This window comes from Schistocerca gregaria, chromosome 3 (assembly GCF_023897955.1).
Source record: "Schistocerca gregaria isolate iqSchGreg1 chromosome 3, iqSchGreg1.2, whole genome shotgun sequence".
Taxonomy (NCBI): domain Eukaryota; kingdom Metazoa; phylum Arthropoda; class Insecta; order Orthoptera; family Acrididae; genus Schistocerca; species Schistocerca gregaria.
This window is the reverse complement of record NC_064922.1, coordinates 724708913-724731712: the sequence shown is the minus strand read 5'-3', so window position 1 is coordinate 724731712 and position 22800 is coordinate 724708913. Positions and strand designations below refer to the sequence as shown.

The 22800-nt window shown below is 42.1% G+C and overlaps 1 protein-coding gene across 1 annotated transcript; it reads left to right on the top strand.

The window, feature by feature from the left end:
- Positions 1 to 4296: 4296 nt before the first annotated feature.
- Positions 4297 to 14265, top strand: LOC126355731 (trypsin delta-like). Its single transcript, XM_050006100.1, has 2 exons — positions 4297 to 4707; positions 13747 to 14265. The coding sequence occupies exons 1-2, from the start codon at positions 4297 to 4299 to the stop codon at positions 14092 to 14094; spliced, it is 759 nt and encodes a 252-aa protein (XP_049862057.1). The 3' UTR covers positions 14095 to 14265.
- Positions 14266 to 22800: the final 8535 nt, after the last annotated feature.

The window sequence follows — 22800 nt, the reverse complement described above, 5'->3', positions numbered from 1 at the left end:
TCTTAGGGAATGTCAGCTCATTCTTCACGGAGTGCTGCAAAATATCGCAAAGGTATTCTATAGGATTCAGGCCATGACTCTGTTCAGGCCAGTCCATTACAGGGATATTATTGTCGTGTAACCACTCCTCCACAAGCCGTGCATTATAAACAGGTGCTCGATCGTGTTAAAGATGGAATCGCCATCTCCGAATTGCTCTCCAAGAGTGGGAAGCACGAAGGAGCTTAAAACATGGATGTAGCCCTGTGCTGTGATAGTGCCACTCAAAACAACAAGGGGTGCAAGCTCCTTCCGTGAAAATCACGACCACACCATAACACCACCGCCTCCGAATTTCACTTTTGGCACTACACACGCTGAATGTAGATGAAGACGAAATGGGAGATTCGATACTGCCTGAAGAGTTTGACAGAGCACTGAAACCTGAGTCGAAACAAGGCCCCCGGAGTAGACAACATTCCATTAGAACTACTGACGGCCTTGGGAGAGCCAGTCATGACAAAACTCTACCACCTGGTGAGCAAGATGTATGAGACAGGTGAAATACCCTCAGACTTCAAGAAGAATATAATAATTCCAATCCCAAAGAAAGCAGGTGCTGACAGATGTGAAAATTACCGAACTATCAGTTTAATCAGTCACAGCTGCAAAATACTAACACGAATTCTTTACAGACGAATGGAAAAACTGGTAGATGCGGACCTCGGGGAGGATCAGTTTGGATTCCGTCGAAATGTTGGAACACGTGAGGCAATACTGACTTACGACTTATCTTAGAAGAAAGATTAAGAAAAGGCAAACCTACGTTTCTAGCATTTGTAGACATAGAGAAAGCTTTTGACAATGTTGACTGGAATACTCTCTTTCAAATTCTGAAGGTGGCAGGGGTAAAGTACAGGGAGCGAAAGGCTATTTACAATTTGTACAGAAACCAGATGGCAGTCGTAAGAGTCGAGGGGCATGAAAGGGAAGCAGTGGTTGGGAAAGGAGTGAGACAGGGTTGTAGCCTCTCCCCGATGTTATTCAATCTGTATACTGAGCAAGCAGTAAAGGAAACAAAAGAAAAAATTGGAGTAGGTATTAAAATTCATGGAGAAGAAATAAAAACTTTGAGGTTCGCCGATGACATTGTAATTCTGTCAGGGACGGCAAAGGACTTGGAAGAGCAGTTGAACGGAATGGACAGTGTCTTGAAAACAGGATATAAGATGAACATCAACAAAAGCAAAACGAGGATAATGGAATGTAGTCAAATTAAATCGGATGATGCTGGGGGAATTAGATTAGGAAATGAGACACTTAAAGTAGTAAAGGAGTTTTGCTATTTAGGAAGTAAAATAACTGATGATGGTCGAAGTAGAGAGGATATAAAATGTAGACTGGCAATGGCAAGGAAAGCGTTTCTCAAGAAGAGAAATTTGTTAACATCGAGTATAGATATATGTATCAGGAAGTCGTTTATGAAAGTATTTGTTTGGAGTGTAGCCATGTATGGAAGTGAAACATGGACGATAACTAGTTTGGACAAGAAGAGAATAGAAGCTTTCGAAATGTGGTGCTACAGAAGAATGCTGAAGATTAGATGGGTAGATCACGTAACTAATGAGGAAGTATTGAATAGGATTGGGGAGAAGAGAAGTTTGTGGCACAACTTAACTAGAAGAAGGGATCGGTTGGTAGGACATGTTTTGAGGCATCAAGGGATCACAAATTTAGCATTGGAGGGCAGCGTGGAGGGTAAAAATCGTAGAGGGAGACCAAGAGTTGAATACACCAAGCAGATTCAGAAGGATGTAGGCTGCAGTAGGTACTGGGAGATGAAGCAGCTTGCACAGGATAGAGTAGCATGGAGAACTGCATCAAACCAGTCTCAGGACTGAAGACAACAACAACAACAACACGCTGACAGACGATGTTCACCAGCCATATCCCGTGTCCACACCCTGCCATCGGATCGCCACATTGTGTACGGTGATTTGTCACTCCACACAACGTTCTTCCGATTTTCAAGCGTCCAATGTTTACGCTCCTTACACAGAGCGACGCTTGGTTTGGCATTTATCGGCGTGATGTGTGGTCTAAGAGCAGCCGCTCGACCATGAAATCCAAGTTTTCTCACCTCTCGCCTGATTTTCATATTACTTGCTGTGGATCCTAATGCATTTTGGAATCCCTATGCGATGGTGTGGATAGATACCTGCCTATTACACATTACGACTCTCTTCAACTGTCGGCGGTCTCTGCCAGTCAATAGACGAGGTCGGCCTGTACGCTTTTGTGCTGTGCGTGTCCCTTCACATTTCCACTTTACTGCCACATTGCAGACAGTGGACCTAGGGATTTTTGGCAGTGTGGAAATCTCGCATAGACGTATGACGCAGGTGACACCCAATCACCTGACCACGTTCAAAGTCCGTGAGTTCCGTGGAGCGCGGCATTGTGCTCTCTCACGATGTCTAATGTCTACTGAGGTCGCTGATATGGAGTACCTGACAGTAGGTGGCAGCGCAATGCATCTAATATGAAAAACATATGTTTTTGGGGGTGTCCGGATGCTTTCGATCACATAGTGTATATTTAAGAAATTCTAAACAGTGCCACAATGTAACTGATATGGCATATTCTACAGTGATCAGCAGGGTGTATGAGCGACTCGCAACCACTAACCTCCGCCCATCCCAGTTGCCGCTTAGTTACCTTGACGCAGAGTAGGAAAATGCTTTCTTGTGTTTCACGACAATCAGAGCTCTCCGTTTTATTGGTTATGTGTATATGTTGTCTCTTGGAGTCGCAGAATGGTCATCTTCTTTTGTGGCTGATGTAACGCCGCATCCCCAGGGACGCTACACATGATCCACCCTGACCCCAGTTCATTTAGTTTCTCTCTCTCGCAATCCATTGGCAACGTATTGCCCAACATTGCATTATCTTAGGAGTCACCCAAATTCTGAAGGTGGTAGGTGTAAAATATATGGAGCGAAAGGCTATTTACAATTTGTATAGAAACCAAATGGCAGTTATAACAGTTGAAGGGCATGAAAGGGAAGCAGTGGTTGGGAAGGGAGTGAGACAGGGTTGTAGCCTCTCCCCGATGTTATTCAATCTGTATATTGAGCAAGCAGTGAAGGAAACAAAAGAAAAATTCGGAGTAGGCATTAAAAACCATGGAGAAGAAATAAAAACTTTGAGGTTCGCCGATGACATTCTAATTCTGTATTAGATTAGGAAATGAGACACTTAAAGTAGTAAAGGAGGTTTGCTATTTGGGGAGCAAAATAACTGATGATGGTCGAAGTAGAGAGGATATAAAATGTAGACTGGCAATGGCAAGCAAAGCGTTTCTGAAGAAGAGAAATTTGTTAATATCGAGTATAGATTTAAGTGTCAGGAAGTCGTTTCTGAAAGTATTTGTATGGAGTGTAGCCATGTATGGAAGTGAAACATGGACGATAAATAGTTTAGACAAGAAGAGAATAGAAGCTTTCGAAATGTGGTGCTACAGAATAATGCTGAAGATTAGATGGGTAGATCACATAACTAATGAGGAGGTGTTGAATAGGACTGGGGAGAAGAGTTGTTTGTGGCACAACTTGACAAGAAGAATTGATCGGTTGGTAGGACATGTTCTGAGCCATCAAGGGATCACCAATTTAGTATTGGAGGGCAGCGTGGCGGGTAAAAATCGTAGAGGGAGACCAAGAGATGAATACACCAAGCAGATTCAGAAGGGTGTGGGTTGCAGTAGGTACTGGGAGATGAAGCAGCTTGCACAGGATAGAGCAGCATGGAGAGCTGCATCAAACCAGTCTCAGGACTGAAGACCACAACAACAACAGGTGTCACCCACTGAGTAAGATATTTTAGCATGATCATTTCATTTTGACGCCTACAACGCCATTTGTTTATAGATTTTTCTTGTTTTTTTTTCAAATTTTTGTTCCATGAGGTTTCCCCCTGCGTCAATAGCAATACGCGGTTCAAATTTGACGTCGTCTGGATAGTGGGTCTCTTTGTACAGCGTTTTGATACTGGACACCCTGCATAAAGACTGAACATTGAACAAATAGATGAGGACAAACACCACCAAGTATCATGGCTGCAGTTCGAGTTTCTCGAGATGATAATTAAAACGTCAGTTCTACAATTCGACAGTGTTAATGATATCCTCATCAGGTTTGAATGCCTCTAGCGTTGTTATTGATGACAATGAAAACAGCACTTTGACCTAGACAATTAGAGATAACAGATAAACAAGACGATTATAAAACGCTACTCGGCTACCGGCGCGCCAGAGTCATGTTGAAAACGGCCGCTGTCCTGTATCTGCTGGCTGCAGCCTGCTACGCCGCGCCCCCCGCCAAGCCACCCCTCTGGCTGGGGCGCGTCGGTGGTCCACGCATCATAGGAGGTGAGCCCGCCGACATCTCGCAGTACCCGTGGCAGGTGTCGTTGCAGCAGCTCGACGCGCATTACTGCGGCGGCTCCGTCATAAGCATCAACTGGGTAATCACCGCCGCTCACTGCCTCTACTACCAAGACATAACGCTGTTCTCCGTGAGGGCGGGGACGTCCACGCGCGAAAGCGGCGGCACCGTCTACGGCATCGCTGCTGCTCACCTCAACGAAGCCTTCGACTACGGAACAGGGGACTGCGACATCGCTGCCATCTCCATATCTGGTTCCTTCACCTTCGGCCCTAACGTTCAGGTATGCTGCTGCAATTACTCTTCTAAGAAAGGGAGTATCTGACTGAGACCTCTGCTTTCGAAGTGTGCCAAAGAATCACATGTAGGGACCGTAGGTGTAGTGCGTCTGCCACGTGGGATTAGCCGAGCGGTCTCAGGCGCTGCAGTCATGGGCTGTGCGGCTGGTCCTGGGGAAGGTTGGAGTCATCCCTCCGGCATGTGTGTGTGTGTTTGTCCTTAGGATAATTTACGTTAAGTAGCGTGTAAGCTTATGGACTAATGACCTTAGCAGTTAAGTCCCATACTATTTAAAACATTTGAACATTTTTTTTTGTAGTGCGTCTTAAAAACTGTAGGTATTTCCCATCAGCGGACTGTCTACAAAACGTTTTTCATTGTTTCAATTTTCAAGTTGTATGAATGTTGTGTATTTATTAAAAGGTAAATTTCATAGATATGGACAAGACATTAGAATAATATTTTATTATATGGCCGATAGTACATTTAGTAAATTCAGCTATATAATTTGCCATTGCTCTTTGTCGTTGGAATGTGCACAGCTGCCTGAACTGCTGTTGCCATCTGAGTGATGCATGTAACATACTAACGTGATATCCCTTTAGCTGCATCTTATTGTACAATAAGAAAAACTAATACTAGTGTCATTTATACATTTCAAGAAAGCATTTGATTGTACAGACAGAGAAACGATAGATAAGGTCATTAGAGAATTTGGTGTTAAATCAAAACTAGCAAAAGTAATTCGTGAAACACTAACAGGTACAGTATCAAAAGTCGAATTTATGGGAGAAGTATCTCAGCCTTTTGAAACAAAAACTGGTGTTAGACAAGGTGATGTTTTATCACCTTTACTATTTAACTGTATTCTAGAAAAAAATTGTAAGGATGTGGAATTCGGAGCTAAAAAATCACATAATTGAACCAATAACTCTGGGAAGGAAAACAAATGGAATTAAGGTAAACTGCTTGGCTTTTGCGGATGATTTCGCAATACTTTCAGAAAACCTGACAGAAGCAGTTACTCAACTAATCATTCTGGAAAAATTAGCAAACAGAACTGGTCTCAAAATTTCAGCTGAAAAACAAAATTCATGACAAATGTAAAAAATGCACCAAAATACATAGAAACACAAATAGGAAAAATAGAACGAGTAAATAAATTTAAATATCTTGGGGGAACTGTACAACAGAATGGACTAGAAAAATCTGCAATAGATGTAAGAATTAACAAAATGGAAATAGCATATGGTTCGACCAAAAATATTTACAACAAGAAATCTATATATAGAAAAACAAAACTAAAACACTACACCAAAGTGGTATGACCAGAATATTTATATGGATCAGAATGCCTAACGTTGAACTATAAGATGGGGAAACTAGACGTACTGGAAAGAAAGATTATTAGAAAAATAATGGGTGCAATGAAAACTGCAAATGGTTGGAAAATAAGAAGTAATGAGGAGATCTACAAAAATATAGAGAAAATATCTGAATTATGGCCAAACGAAGATTAACCTTTTTTGGACATCTCTACCGAATGGGTGGAAATAGACTAACAAAATAAATACTCCTATATTTCTGGAAGAAGAAATCGACAGTATCATGGATTACAGAAGTAAGAAAAGATCTTGGAAGAAACAACATCAAAGAATCAGAAATAGCAGAAAGAAACCATTTTAAAAACAAAATACTAAATTTGGAAGGCTTTCAAAGCAGAAGAAATAAAAAATCGGGAACAACATGGACAGAAGAAAGGAAGAGACTTCATGGGGAGAAAATTAGGGAATACTTGAAAAATAGGAAACAACAACAAAGGAAAAAGTAGAACTGACGTTGTTAACGTGATCCTAGTTGGTCAATACAATTGTTAAAAAAAAGGAAAACTTTTCTTCGGAAATAGAAGTTCCACAGCTCCAATGTAATGTTTTCATTTGGATCATTTATTTTTATTTTCCTGCGACTAGTTTGGGGACCTTAGCACGATCGCAAGTGTTGGTGTGGAACTTTTGTCTCACAAAGACAAATACGTAATCAGTTACGGATTCGAAAATGAAATTATCCTTCGGTTGTGGAGAATATCATGACAAGGAAGAACTTGTACAGGACGACTGTCGTTACGAAGTTGTTTGATGCTAAATGAAAATGACCGAACCCTTATCAGTCGATGTTTTTGTGGTACTTATACGCCAGTGCCAAAGTACAGAAGCGAAACAAGTAACTTAGTTTGATAAATAATCTCTCGGCCTTCGACTGAAATGATATAACAGCACATTTGTTCCTCATCAGATCTCGCAAAAACTAAATCACTAGATCTCGCAAAAAAAAACTGCGTCTACTTCTAAATTCAAACAAACTGATGATGAGAAATGTCTACTGTTTGCAGACGCACGATGTTCAAGTTTATTCTTTTTTTCACTCTTTGAAAGTCAAGGTCTCATTCGAGGATTACCGTTGTAAGACAACTCCGATTAGACCAAAGTGTTTTTTGAAACTAGCATTCATTTATTTCTTTCCATTTTCGAATATTTGCCTCGAAATTGAGGAATCTTTTACTAAGCATACAATTTACATGTACAAAGAAGTAATAATAAAAATTTTATGTCTTTAGAGATCACCACCAATTAGGGTGCTACACAAGTCATTCGATAGCGATATGCTAGTAGTATCGAGTACCCAAGATACAAACGGGCAGTGCACTGGAGATGCTGTCATTTATACTCAGGTGATTCATGTTAAAAGGTTTCCGACGTGATTATGGCCGCACGACGGGATCTGACAGTCTCTGAGCGAGGAATAGTAGTTGGAATTAGTCGCATGGGACATTGTGTTTTGGAAATAGTTAGGGAATTCAATATTCCGAGATCCACAAAGTGAAGAGTGTCCTGAGAAAACCAAATATCAGTCATTACTTTTCACAACGGAGAACACAGTGGCCGACGATCTTCATTTAACGACCGAGAGCAGAGGCGTTTGTTTAGATTTGCTAGTGCTAACAGACAAGCAACACGGCGTGAAATAATCGCTGAAATCAGTATGGGAAAAACGTATCCGGTAGGACAGTGCTGAGAATTTGGGCGTTAATGGGCTATGACAGCAGAGGACCGACTAGGGTGCCTTTGCTAAGAGCACGACGTCACCTGCAGCGCCTCTCCTGGGGTCGTAAGCATATCGGTTGGACCCTTGACTAGAAAACTAGGGCTTGTTCATATGAGACCCGATTTAGTTCGAGAGAGCTATGGCAGGGTTCGTGTGTGGCACAGACCCCATGAGGCCATGGAACCAAGCTGTCAACGAGGCACGGAGTAAGTTGGTGGCGGCTCCATGGTGGCTTGGACTGTATTTGTATAGATCATTGACGGAAAATAGGTATGTTCGACTACTTAGTGACTATCTACAGCCATCCATGGACTTGATGTTCCTAAACAATGACACAGCTTTTATGAATGGCAATGTGTCATGCCATGTCACCGGGCCACAACTGTTCATGACCGATCTGAAGAACATTCTGGATAACTCGAGCTAACGATTTGGTCACCCAGATTGCGCGATTGAATCCCATAGAACATTTATGAGACATAATCGAGCGACCAGTTCGTGCACGAAATCCTGCACCGGAAACATTTTAGTAATTATGGGTGGCTAGAGAAGCAGTATGGCTCAGTATGTCTGCAGGGATCGTCAAAAGACTTGTTGTGACCATGCAACGTCAAGTTGCTAGGTCTGACACGACATTAAGAGGTATCCTATGACTTTTATCACCTCAGTGTATGAAATACAGCTCCGAGTCACAATAAAGTGTTAAAAGAATTGAATTGCATAGCATTACATTCTAATGAATCAATTTGTGTATAACTTTTCTAACTTACTTGGAACTTAAGTAGAAGAAAGCAGAATGTAATGCTGTACTGTTTAGGTAGTTTGCAGAGGAATTTCATATCATCCTCTTGAAGATGAATTCAAAGGGCATTTCACACAGTCCCGTCATGGATTGTTTCTCTACATGAACGATATATAATGTTAATTAACTTTCAGTTAGTTATTTTTGCAGATTGTGCAACCATTTGCTGCCAAGTCCAAAACAAGAACAACAAAAAAGAATATATGAACTTTTATTAATAGATTGGGTATGTCGATGAAAATTTTAGTTACAGAAAACCTGTAGCATATCCACAAAACTGTTGTGATTCGTTGATGTGATGGAATAATATTTTTCCAGAGTCATATGCGTCTCAACTTTTTGTTAGATAGGTATAGAAACAGAAGCAGGAATTAAAAGTTATGCCACAGCCAGGACGTGAGCACTCATCTCCTGCTTACTGGGCAAATATGCAAGCCATCACATCACAGCAGCGTCGGGGTTACTGTAGCTGCTAAGTCCAACGCTCTCCCTAACACAAACTACAGTTCAAACCTTCAGTCCATTTTTCCCTTCTCACATCGACACCATTGACGGAGCTCTCCGTCATTGAGACTCACATGTCTCTCTGGAACAACGTTATTACATCAAATAATAGATCACCTATACCTGGGGTACAGGCAGGATTTACCGATTAAGTGCAAAGCTGGAATGCTCTTGCAATGGAGGAGAGACTTGATCATAGTCACAATATGAGAAGGGGAAAATGGCCTGCACGCCTGCATTGAAGTTTGTTTTAGGAAGGGCGCTGGACATAGGTAGTATATGCAGCTGCTGCTACCTCAAAGCTGTCGTTGTGTGACGGCTAACGCATCTACCTAGTCAGCAGCAGATCCTGTGGAGGAAAGAGAACCTCTTCCATGAATATCAAGAGCTCAGATGGAACCTCAGTTCTAAGCAAGTAAGGGAAAGTAGAAAGGTGGAAGGAGTATATAGAGGGTTTATACAGGGGCGATGTTCTTGAGGACAATATTATGGAAATCGAAGAGAATGTAGATGAAGATGAAATGGGAGATATGATACTGTGTGAAGAGTTTGACAGAGCACTGAAAGAGCTAAGTCGAAACAAGGCCACAGGAGTAGACAACATTCCATTAGAACTACTGACAGCCTTGGGGCAGCCAGGCCTAACAAAACTCTACCATCTGGAGAGCAAGATGTATGAGACAGGCGAAATATCCTTAGACTTCCAGAAGAATATAATATTTCCAATCCCCCCCCCCCCCCCCCAAAAAAAAAATAGATGTGAAAATTACCGAACTATCAGTTTAATAAGATACAGCTGCAAAACACTAACACGAATTCTTTACAGACGAATGGAAAAACTGGCAGAAGCCGACCTCGGTGAAGATCAGTTTGGATTCCGTAGAAATGTTGGAACACGTGGAGCAATACTGACCCTACGACGTATCTTAGAAAATATATTAAGGAAAGGCAAACCTACGTTTCTAGCATTCGTAGACTTACAGAAAGCTTTTGACAATGTTGACTGGAATACTCTCTTTCAAATTCTGAAGGTGGCAGGGATAAAATACAGGAAGCGAAAGCCTATTTACAATTTGTACAGAAAGCAGATGGCAGTTATAAGAATCGAGGGGCGTGAGAGGGAAACAGTGGTTGGGAAGGGAGTGAAACAGGGTTGTAGCCTATCCCCGATGTTATTCAATCTGTATATTGAGCAAGCAGTAAAGGAAACAAAAGAAAAATTCTGAGTAGGAATTAAAATCCATGGAGAAGAAATAAAAACTTCGAGGATCGCTGATGACATTGTAATTCTGTCAGAGACAGGAAAGGACCTGGAACAGCAGCTGAACGGAAAGGTGGGTATAAGATGAACATCAACAAAAGCAAAACGAGGATAATGAAATGTAGTCGAATTAAATCGAGTGATGCTGCGGGAATTAGATTGGGAAATGAGACGCTTAAAGTAGTAAATGAGTTTTGCTGTTTGAGAAGCCAAATAATTGATGTTGGTCGAAGTAGAGAGGATATAAAATATAGACTGGCAATGGCAAGGAAATCGTTTCTGAAGATGAGAAATTTGTTGACATCGAGTATAGATTTAAGTGTCAGGAAGTCGTTTCTGAAAGTATTTGTATGGAGTGTAGCCATGTATGGAACTGAAACATGGACGACAAATACTTTGGACAAGAAGAGAATAGAAGCGTTCGAAATGTGGTGCTACAGAGTAATGCTGAAGATTAGATTGGGTAGAACGCATAACTAATGAGGAGGTATTGAACAGAATTGGAGAGAAGAGAAATTTGTGTCACAACAACTAGCACAAGGGATCGGTTGGTAGGGCATATTCTGAGGCATCAAGGGATCACCTATTTAATATTGGAGGGCAGCGTAGAGGGTATAAATCGTAGAGGGAGACCAAGAATTGAATACACTAAACAGATTCAGAAGTATGTAGGTTGCAGTAGGTACTGGGAGGTGAAGAAGCTTGCACAGGATAGAGTTGCATGGAGAGCTGCATCAAACCAATCTATGGACTGAAGACCACAACAACAACAAACATTCTCCATCGTAAGTGTAGAATAGTGCCTTTCTATCCAATGACGATGGGCCGCCAATGGTATTCACAGGAGATTAGCTAACAACGCTCCTTGTTCTGCATCAAAGCTGGAAAATAAGCCTATAACTATGGCCTACCAACGGTAGCCACATGAATTTTAACCAATACTATCGCTTCTCCAGCACCAACGCGTGAAAATCCCCCTTTATTAGACGACGCTACACTCGTCTCTGACGACTTCTGACTTCTAGCACTAGTGGACATCAGAAGATCCTGAGGAAGATCCCAGCAGAGGGGTCGAAACGTCGATCATTTTACAAGATTCATGACGTGACCTAATAACCCAGAATATTTTAACTTCAACCACATATTTGTATTCTCAATAGAACTGATGTGGCATCAGCTCAGGTGTAACTACCGTTCCAGTGCTAGTTTCCAGGATATCAAGGACCAGTTACAAAGATTGTCGACCAGCTTGCCTCAGGAGAAGATACAAGACTTTTCCGACCGAATCATCCGCACCATCGACATCGATGAATGGGAGGCCGGCCTGTGTGGCCGAGCGGTTCTAGGCACTACAGTCTGGAACCGCGCGACCGCTACGGTCGCAGGTTCGAATCCTGCCTCGGGCATGGATGTGTGTGATGTCCTTAGGTTAGTTAGGTTTAAGTAGTTCTAAGTTCTAGGGGACCGATGACCTCAGCAGTTAAGTCCCATAGTGCTCAGAGCCATTTGAACCATTTGATGAATGGGAACGACGTTAGCAAAAGCTTTGTCCTCCGCATTGTTTGAAACTGTCCAGCATCCAAGAGAGGCCCTCTGGAATTGACTAGCCTCAGGAGAGCTTCGGCGAATGTTTGTCAGAGGCAAAGGTATCGTCAGAAGTGCTGCAGGGAAATGTGATAGGACTGCTATTATTCTCTATATATATAAAAGCTCTGACAGGCAGGCTGAGTAGCGATCCCTTTGGTGATGCTGCTGTGGTATACGGGAAGGCCTTGTCGTTGAGTGACTGTAGGAAGATACAAGATGACTTAGACTAAATTTATGGTTGGTGTGATGACTAGGAGATATCTCTAAATGTAGAAAAATATAAGTTCATGCACATGAGTGCAAAAAACAGTCCCAAGAAGTTCGAATACAGCTTCTAGTGATGTGCTACTTGACACATGTCAGTTAAATATCTTGGTGCAAAGTTGCAGAGCGATATGAAATGAAGCGAACATGTAAAAATTGTAAGCAAATGCTTGACTTCGGTTTATTGGGACAATTTTAGGAAAGTGTCATTTACCTGTAAGGGAGACAGCTTACAGGACACTAATGTGACTCATTCTCGAGTACTACTCGAGTGTCTGGAATCCCCATCAGGTCGGGTTAGAGGAAGACATTGAAAAGCAGCCTGCTAGATTTTTTGATGGTAAGTTTGATCAGCTCTCCAGTATTACGGAGATGGTTTGTTAAGTTAAATTGGAGTCCCAGGTCTAATGGGAATCTATGGAGGAAAGGCGACTTTCTTTTCGAGAAACGAACTGAGAAGATTTGGAAAAGCAGCATCTGCAGCTGACTGCAGAACGATTATATTGTCACTAACGTACATTTTGGTAAGGACCATGGAGATAAGATAAAAGAAATTAGCGCTCGTACAGAGGTACATAGATATTTTTCCCTCACTGCCGGCCGGAGTGGCCGGGCGGTTCTAGGTGCTACAGTCTGGAGCCGGGCGACCGCTACGACCGCAGGTTCGAATCCTGCCTCGGGTATGGATGTGTGTGATCTCCTTAGGTTAGTTAGGTTTGATTAGCTCTAAGTTCTAGGCGACTGGTGACCTCAGCAGTTAAGTCGCATAGCGCTCAGAGCCATTTATTTCCCTCGCTCTATTTGCGGGTGCAACGGAAGCGAAACGATTAGTTGTGTTACAACGTACCCTTCACCCCAAACGGTATTGCTGCTCGTAGAGTATGTATCTAAATGTAGATATAGATGTCGATTTGTACTATTGTGAATCGCACCCGAATGGACCGTGGAAGAGGTGCAGACGTTCTCCACAAGTGAAGCAAATCTTCATCACCAACTTGTGAATGTGATGCCTAATGACAAACATTTGTTCATTTTGTATCAATATAGTCCACACTTGCCCTCAAGGGTCCCTTCTGAGATTTCCTAACAGTGACGAGTGATGTGGTAAACTACATATAACACCTTGATATTCTAGTATAGCCATAGTCATTTGTGTTATGTTACGCTGGAGAGCTGAACTGAAGTCTTTTCGTGATTGAAAACTCTTCTTGTTTGCAACATGTCACGGGATGCATGCAGGCTAGAGGGTATGCAACGTCATACTGCTAAGTAGACTGACAGTGCGAAGTTATTTGTAAATTTGACCAGATTTTGTAATCACTGAATAACCTCATGTACCCTTTCAACCCATGAAGTTTCATTTCTTTCCCTCCTCCCTTACTGGGTGCTCCTCTTTTTTTTATCTGGATGTGTATATTATTGAATAAATGCTTGCGAATATTGCTCAAGTGATACAGTTCACCTGCTACATTTATGGTGTATATGACATTGAAGCACGTAGGTAACTTATTGCTTTTTACTAGGCTGTGAACATTGGCGATGTGGAACCTGAAGAGGGTGCTCTGGTGACTGTCTCTGGTTGGGGCGCCCTGTCATCCGATGCGGAGGTTCCCGAGCAGCTGCAAGCTGTGGCGGTGACGGTCGTGGGCCGTGACACGTGCTACAATATCTGGGGAGCCACGCAGAACATGATCTGCGCTGGTGGCCAGGGCACGGGCGTGTGCTGGGGCGACAGCGGCAGCCCGCTGGCGGCCAACTCCACGCTGCTCGGCGTCGCCTCCAAGGGATTCTGTGCTACTCCGGGGATACCTGAAGTCTACACCAACGTCGCTGCCCTGCGCACCTGGATCAGGGAAACAACTGGTTCCTAGCTAACGTCCCTCACGACAAATAAGGAAAGTTCCTTCAAAAGTGTCCTGTGTTGAATAAAATAAATTTTTGGTATCCAAGAAACTGTTCTATAAGTACTTATTATCAGGATCTCGTTATATCACCCATGTAAACATAAAGACGTGTATTATAACTATGCAACTCGAACAAAACTTGTTGTTAAAGTCACTCATTAAACCAACATGATGCCTGAATGAATACTTAAGTCTGTACCAAACTGTTCTGTGAAATAGTACATCTGCCAGATCGAGACTCATACCGACAGGATTCAAAGATCTAGGTTGGGCTCCATATCAAATAACCAGCTTCAACTCGTCATAAAGTTTCTTTCCTGCTTATGCCCTGCTGCAAGGTAAATGTATCGTATCAAGGTCAAGACAATTCCACCAAATCCTTGTTCCTAATCCCGTGAGGTACGCATATTACTCTCTGATCATAGCTTAGACCAGTTTTTGAGGTGTTCTCCGACGAATAATATATCAGAACGTTGCTTGAGGAAGATTATGATTCACCTTTTGTCTGGCAGAAAGTTATCAGACTATCCACATCACAATATCATTATCTCAATGGTCTCCCATGAAAGCTTTTTCCTGTACGCTTAAAAAAACACTATCTACCAATATTATTCCCAGCCACTTCTGAGTAAGATTAGCACTGAGGTGACAATAATCATGGGCTACCTCCTAAAATCGCAGTGGACCTCCTTTGGCCTGGTGTAGCGCAGCAACTCGAGGTAGCATGGACTCAATAAGTCGTTGGAAGTTACCTGCAGAAATATTAAGCCATGCTTCCTCCGTAGCAGTCCACAGTCGCGAAAGTATTGCCAGTGCAGGATGTTGTGCACAAACTGACCTCTCGATTATATCCCATAAATGTTCGATGGGATTCGTCAGACAGTCTGGGTGTCCAAATCGTGCACTTGAATTGTCCAGAATATTCTTCAAAGCAATTGCGAACTATTGTGTCCCTGTGACATGCCATTTTTATTTGGGATCATGAAGTGCATCAATGTCTGCAAATGATCTCCAGGTAGCCGAACATAGCCGTTTCCAGTGAGTGAACGGTTTAGCTGGGCTAGAGGAACCAGTCCATTCCATGGAAACACACCTCACCGTTATGGAGTCGTTACCAACTTACACAGTGCCTTGCTGAGAACTGCGCCACACTCCAACCCTACAGTCAGCTCTTTCCAACTGAAATGGGACTGATCTGATCAGGCTACGGTTTTCCAGCTCTTTAGGATCCAGCCGATAGGCTCACGACTCCAGGAGAGGCGCTGCAGGCGACGTCGTGCTGTTAGCAAAGACACTCGCGTCGGTCGCCTGCAGCCTTAGCCCATTAACGCCAGATTTCGCTGCCATGTCCTAAGAGATAAGTTCGTCATTCATCCCATATTGATTTCTGCGTTTCTTTCACGCAGTGTTGCTTGTCTGTTAGCATTGATTACTCTACGCAAACATCGCTGTTATCGTTCGTTAACTGAATGTCGTGGGCCACTGCACTAAGCGAAATTTGATCTTCTCGGCACATTCTGGAAAATTTGGATCTCGGAATATTGAATTCCCTAACGATTTCTGACATGGAATGTCCTATGCATCTAGCTCCAGCCAATATTCGGCATTCGAAGTCTGTTACATCCTGTCGTGCGACCACAATTACGTCGCAAACTTTTTAACACGAATCACCTGAATACAAATGACAGCTCCGCCAATGCACAGCCCGTTCATACCATCCTTACGCGATACTGCTGCCATCTGTATACGCGCATATCGCCATCCCATGACTTTTGCCACTTGTGTGTATATTGCCATTATCAATTTTCAGATTAAATTTTTCTCTGTCTGTTTTCTCCCTAATGCGGAATGTAACAGTGAAGAATATGGCTGCCTGAAGATGAGTAAGACGTCCAAAAATGTCCTAGGTGAGGAAACCATACGCTAATGTCATTACCAATAATGTAACTCAGTAATAATTGGCAATTGCAGTGACTTTAACTTTCGAATAACTAAAGAGTGAAGACATTGTTTAAACAACTGATGAAGAAGTGAGCTCTTTCTACCCTTCATTCAAAAATGCATTGTGCCACTCACTTTTGCTCCCTCGCCCTCTGTGCATTTTACGTTTCATTCTCTTTCTGACTACCTTTTCTTTCCTCCTTCCCTCTCCTCTCTCTCCTTTAGCTCCGTTCCTACCCTCTCAGTCTCCTCCCAGTCCTCATCTCTTCTACCCACTCAGACCCCTCCCATTTTCTTTTCCCTACTCACTTTATATCCCATACTTCTCCCATCATAATCCGTTTCTTGCTCTCCTCTCCCACTTCTTCGCCACTCATTCACTCGCTGTTTTGTATCCTAGTCAACTTCCGCTCTGCGTCACCTCTCCCTAACGCCTCTACAGTGCTCCTCAATTCTCCCCCTTATGCTCCTCCCATCTGACACATTGCCACTACCTCTTGCTGTCTCCCTCTCTTGTTCTCTGTCTGTTCTCTGTCACCCTCAACTCCAATCAACTCTTCCTCCTACCCTCGTCACTTCTCTCTTTCTCTCCCATTCTCCTTCTGTATCTTCCTCCCTCTCATTTTCCTTCATTCTCACACCCCTTCCCTTCTCACCCCCCATTCACTTCTCTCTCAAAGACACACATACACACACTTACACACACACACACATACACACACACACACATACACACACACACACACACACACACACACACATTGAGAGAGAGAGAGAGAGAGAGAGAGGGAGAGAGAGAGAGAGAGAATTCATCTATTACTTTTGGAGTGTATACGTGTTCATTTCATGTGACCCATTGGAACTCAGGTCTTAGCGGGCATATGTATTATGATATATACTGCCAGTTTCACTGTATGAGGACGACACGAAAACCTACTCACACCTTCAACCTTCGACAGGCTACTCCTCTTCCTCTCCTGAATTCTGCTCTTTTTCATTTCTAACTGATCTATTCTTAACTAGTTCCCTAGAAAGACGAGTCAGTCTAGTATCTAGCATGATATTATTAGTGCTGACTAGTATTAAAAATAACTGAGAAGGTTCCTTATTCGTAAAACGATTCCTACATTTTTAAATTTGCTGAGCTACCGACAACTGCTGTCATTATTGTCAAAAGGTCTCCTGTGCTCTATACCCTAGTGGTGTCGTGCGTCGTAAGTCGTTATTGTAAATAACGATAGTTCGACTATAATCGAAAACCTACTTACGTAAGACAGCCAGTCACACACTGAAGATTGCAGTCTTTACTCATCGTGATGAGAGTACGGTAAGTTTCCATTCAGTTTTTTATGTTGTTGTTGTTGTTGTTGTCTTCAGTCCTGAGACTGGTTTGATGCAGCTCTCCATGCTACTCTATCCTGTGCAAGCTGCTTCATCTCCCAGTACCTACTGCAACCTACGTCCTTCTGAATCTGCTTAGTGTACTCATCTCTCGGTCTCCCTCTACGATTTTTACCCTCCACACTGCCCTCCAATGCTAAATTTGTGATCCCTTGATACCTCAAAACATGTCCTACCAACCGATCCCTTCTTCTAGTCAAGATGTGCCACAAACTTCTCTTCTCCCCAATCCTATTCAATACCTCCTCATTAGTTACGTGATCTATCCACCTTATCTTCAGTATTCTTCTGTAGCACCACATTTCGAAAGCTTCTATTCTCTTCCTGTCCAAACTAGTTATCGTCCATGTTTCACTTCCATACATGGCTACACTCCAAACAAATATTTTCAGAAACGACTCCCTGATACATAAATCTATATTCGATGTTAACAAATTTCTCTTCTTCAGAAACGCTTTCCTTGCCATTGCCAGTCTACATTTTATATCCTCTCTACTTCGACCATCATCAGTTATTTTACTTCCTAAATAGCAAAACTCCTTTACTACTTTAAGTGTCTCATTTCCTAATCTAATTCCCTCAGCATCACCCGATTTAATTTGACTACATTCCATTATCCTCGTTTTGCTTTTGTTGATGTTCATCTTATATCCTCTTTTCAAGACACTGTCCATTCCGTTCAACTGCTCTTCCAAGTCCTTTGCCGTCTCTGACAGAATTACAATGTCATCGGCGAACCTCAAAGTTTTTACTTCGTTTCCATGAATTTTAATACCTACTCCAAATTTTTCTTTTGTTTCCTTTACTGCTTGCTCAATATACAGATTGAATAACATCGGGGAGAGGCTAGAACCCTGTCTCACTCCTTTCCCAACCACTGCTTCCCTTTCATGCCCCTCGACTCTTATGACTGCCATCTGGTTTCTGTACAAATTGTAAATATCCTTTCGCTCCCTGTATTTTACCCCTGCCACCTTTAGAATTTGAAAAAGAGTATTCCAGTCGACATTGTCAAAAGCTTTCTCTAAGTATACAAATGCTAGAAACGTAGGTTTGCCTTTTCTTAATCTTTCTTCTAATATAAGTCGTAAGTCAGTATTGCCTCACGTGTTCCAACATTTCGACGGAATCCAAACTGATCCTCCCCGAGGTCCGCATCTACCAGTTTTTCCATTCGTCTGTAAAGAATTCGCGTTAGTATTTTGCAGCTGTGACTTATTAAACTGATAGTTCGGTAATTTTCACATCTGTCAGCACCTGCTTTCTTTGGGATTGGAAGTATTATATTCTTCTTGAAGTCTGAGGGTATTTCGCCTGTCTCATACATCTTGCTCACCAGGTGGTAGAGTTTTGTCATGACTGGCTCTCCCAAGGCCGTCAGTAGTTCTAATGGAATGTTGTCTACTCCGGGGGTCTTGTTTCGACTCAGGTCTTTCAGTGCTCTGTCAAACTCTTCACGCAGTATCGTATCTCCCATTTCGTCTTCATCTACATCTTCTTCCATTTCCATAATATTGTCCTCAAGTACATCGCCCTTTTATAAACCTTCTATATACTCCTTCCACCTTTCTGCCTTCCCTTCTTTACTTAGAACTGGGTTGCCATCTGAGCTCTTGATATTCATACACGTGGTTCTCTTCTCTCCAAAGGTCTCTTTAATTTTCCTGTAGGCAGTATCTATCTTACCCCTACTGAGATAAGCTTCGACATCCTTACATTTGTCCTGTAGCCATCCCTGTTTAGCCATTTTGCACTTCCTGTCGATCTCATTTTTGAGACGTTTGTATTCCTTTTTGCCTGCTTCATTTAGTGCATTTTTATATTTCCTCCTTTCATCAATTAAATTCAATATTTCTTCTGTTACCCAAGGATTTCTAGCAGCCCTCGTCTTTTTACCTACTTTATCCTCTGCTGCCTTCACTACTTCATCCCTCAGAGCTACCCATTCTTCTTCTACTGTATTTCTTTCCCCTATTCCTGTCAATTGTTCCCTTATGCTCTCCCTGAAACTCTGTACAACCTCTGGTTCTTTCAGTTTATCCAGGTCCCATCTCCTTAATTTCCCACATTTTTGCAGTTTCTTCAGTTTTAATCTACAGGTCATAACCAATAGATTGTGGTCAGAGTCCACATCTGCCCCTGGAAATGTCTTACAACGTAAAACCAGGTTCCTAAATCTCTGTCTTACCATTATATAATCTATCTGATACCTTTTAGTATCTCCAGGGTTCTTCCACGTATACAACCTTCTTTCATGATTCTTAAACCAAGTGTTACCTATGATTAAGTTGTGCTCTGTGCAAAATTCTACTAGGCGGCTTCCTCTTTCATTTCTTAGCCCCAATCCATATTCACCTACTATGTTTCCTTCTCTCCCTTTTCCTACACTCGAATTCCAGTCACCCATTACTATTAAATTTTCGTCTCCCTTCACTATCTGAATAATTTCTTTTACTTCATCGTACATTTCTTCAATTTCTTCGTCATCTGCAAAGCTAGTTGGCATATAAACTTGTACTACTGTAGTAGGTGTGGGCTTCGTATCTATCTTGGCCACAATAATGCGTTCACTATGCTGTTTGTAGTAGCTTACCAGCATTCCTATTTTCCTATTCATTATTAAACCTACTCCTGCATTACCCCTATTTGATTTTGTGTTTATAACCCTGCAGTCACCTGACCAGAAGTCTTGGTCCTCCTGCCACCGAACTTCACTAATTCCCACTATATCTAACTTTAACCTACCCGTTTCCCTTTTTAAATTTTCTAACCTACCTGCCCGATTAAGGGATCTGACATTCCACGCTCCGATCCGTAGAACGCCAGTTTTCTTTCTCCTGATAACGACATCCTCCTGAGTACTCCCCGCCCGGAGATCCGATTGGGGGACTATTTTACCTCCGGAATATTTTACCCAAGAGGACGCCATCATCATTTAATCATACAGTAAAGCTGCATGTCCTCGGGAAAAATTACGGCTGTAGTTTCCCCTTGCTTTCAGCCGTTCGCAGTACCAGCACAGCAAGGCCGTTTTGGTTAATGTTGCAAGGCCAGATCAGTCAATCATCCAGACTGTTGCCCCTGCAACTACTGAAAAGGCTGCTGCCCCTCTTCAGGAACCACACATTTGTCTGGCCTCTCAACAGATACCCCTCCGTTGTGGTTGCACCTACGGTACGGCCATCTGTATCGCTGAGGCACGCAAGCCTCCCCACCAACGGCAAGGTCCATGGTTCATGGGGGGGGGGTTTATGTATGAAATAAAATATATGTCCAAAATTGTTATCCATAATGAAGGCTCTCTTGGTTCCGAAAAATTAAAGAAACCGGAAAGTCGTAATATAGGTAACATTTAGCTCAGACCAGCTTTGAAGCCTTAAACATTGCTGTCGACGTTTGTTAAGTAATATGCAAAAAGCAGAAAACTGATGAAGCTGAATGGTACTTAAATTGAGAGATGAACAAGTTATTTCACACCATGAACAATCACTAGCTGATACTGACAGTTTCGTTGCCTCCAAAAGTTAATCAGAAATAGTTCAGAAAGGAGCTCAGAATTTGACCCACGGTAGGAAGCATGCAATTATCTTGAGACACTGTGCAATGATCATGTTATCTGCATTAATTTATTTATTTTTATTCGTTTTGTTTTCTAAATCGAGACATTATGATACTGTGGCCAGAGTATTCTAGATTGTCTGTTAGCAAGGAAGTGGAACTGGTCACATAGTTTTGTATATTTAATTTGATCATTTATATAAACTTTTACATGGGCTAAATTATTAAAAAATTGACGGCGTGGCTAAATTCTGTTGTTAGTGGTGTATAATATTTGCGGGAAGGTTTCATTTTCATTTTAGTAAGTAGTGTATTAAAAGAACATATTTGATCTTGATTAATTGAGTGTTTGTTGAAACGTCCGTCAACATATGCAAATTCCCTTGATCAAGTAGTCACACATCTCTGTAGTTACACTTCTCTGTAATTGCTGATCTGTGTCAGCATCGCCTGTGGTTCCCAAAAGTTGAGAGCGAGGCTAATTAGAAAAAGATAAGTGCTTTCTTGAGGAATAGGGCTGAATTGTAAACATGATGAAGTCTAGACTGAGTTTCAGGATGCGGCCACAGCGACATTCACCAGGCACCCCTTACTCTGAAAGACACAGATTCTGGAAGGAGCTCCTTTATGGACACATAAAAAGCTTCTACTCTGGTATTGCTTCTCTTAGTTCTCTGTGGGAAACACCATTGAGCCCGTGACCTAGTCAGTTAACGTCTTGCTCAAAATTTTTAGAATACAGAATTCCTATTGTTTCAACCTCTCAACCTCTACTCATCAAGATTTCATGCGCTTTTGACTTGGGGCCTACGTGCCGAGTTTGCCATTCATCAGTTTCAGAATCACAGCATGGAAAGGGAGAAGTCTCCTGTCTCCGTTTGCTATCTCTGATCGATCGGCTTAAGAATAATGAGATAGGAAAGAGTAGGATATTCTGGTGATGAATTTTTCATGTGTCGGAACTCGCGATATCCGCATTCACTGGCCAGCGAGTTCCCAATCTGGTGCAAAGTCAGGCAAATAATGGAACATTTACATTGAAACACTTCTGTTTAGATATTAGGAGAGTAAATTTCACGATTTGCTTTGGTAGAGTAAAGATTTCATGTTAGGCTTTTGCAGAATTTTGTACGAGACAGAGATTTGTTAAGAAGTGACTGATGAGACGAGCTTTCCTGTCACCAGAGGGATTTGTGTTTATGAGCATTAAGTACAAAGAGAGGGCTGAAATCATATTCTTCAACTACTGCTGCCACAGGCTTCGTTATTCACACTATGTGTGTTTGGTAAGATGCGTTATCGTCTCACCCACCAATACCATTCAGATACGTATTTAATTCGCTGCCAAATACACGGCTTTAAATAAACGCATCCTGCTTGTTTCTCTCAATGCACATTTTGCGAATCTTATGGAGTTTGCTCCTATCTTTCTGTATAATTCCAGATTTAACCAACAACATACGCAATCGTTGACCATGTCAGCAAATTATTAATGTAACTGCGTTTCATCATGCTCACCCACCTGTTCTAAGGTTACACTTTAGAGTTATGATCCCTTGTCTGTCTGCCAATGGTTCTTTTGATATATCAGTGGGAAATTTTTATGTTTGAAGACAGTAAATCTGATTCTTATAGTGACATTTTCTTCTGGTCGTATCTAGGAGATCCCTCCCCCCATTAATACACTGCTGGAAAAAAATTAGTACATCCCTTTAGAGGTTTCAGTTTACTCAAGATTTATTGTTCAACAGTGCATATGGAGTACATGAAATG

Excerpts from the sequence above, each read along its gene's own strand:
- LOC126355731 (XM_050006100.1), top strand. The coding sequence starts at position 4,297 with ATGTTGAAAACGGCCGCTGTCCTGTATCTGCTGGCTGCAGCCTGCTAC. Across the intron at positions 4,708-13,746 it reads CCTTCGGCCCTAACGTTCAG|GCTGTGAACATTGGCGATGT; the intron begins GTATGCTGCTGC and ends GCTTTTTACTAG.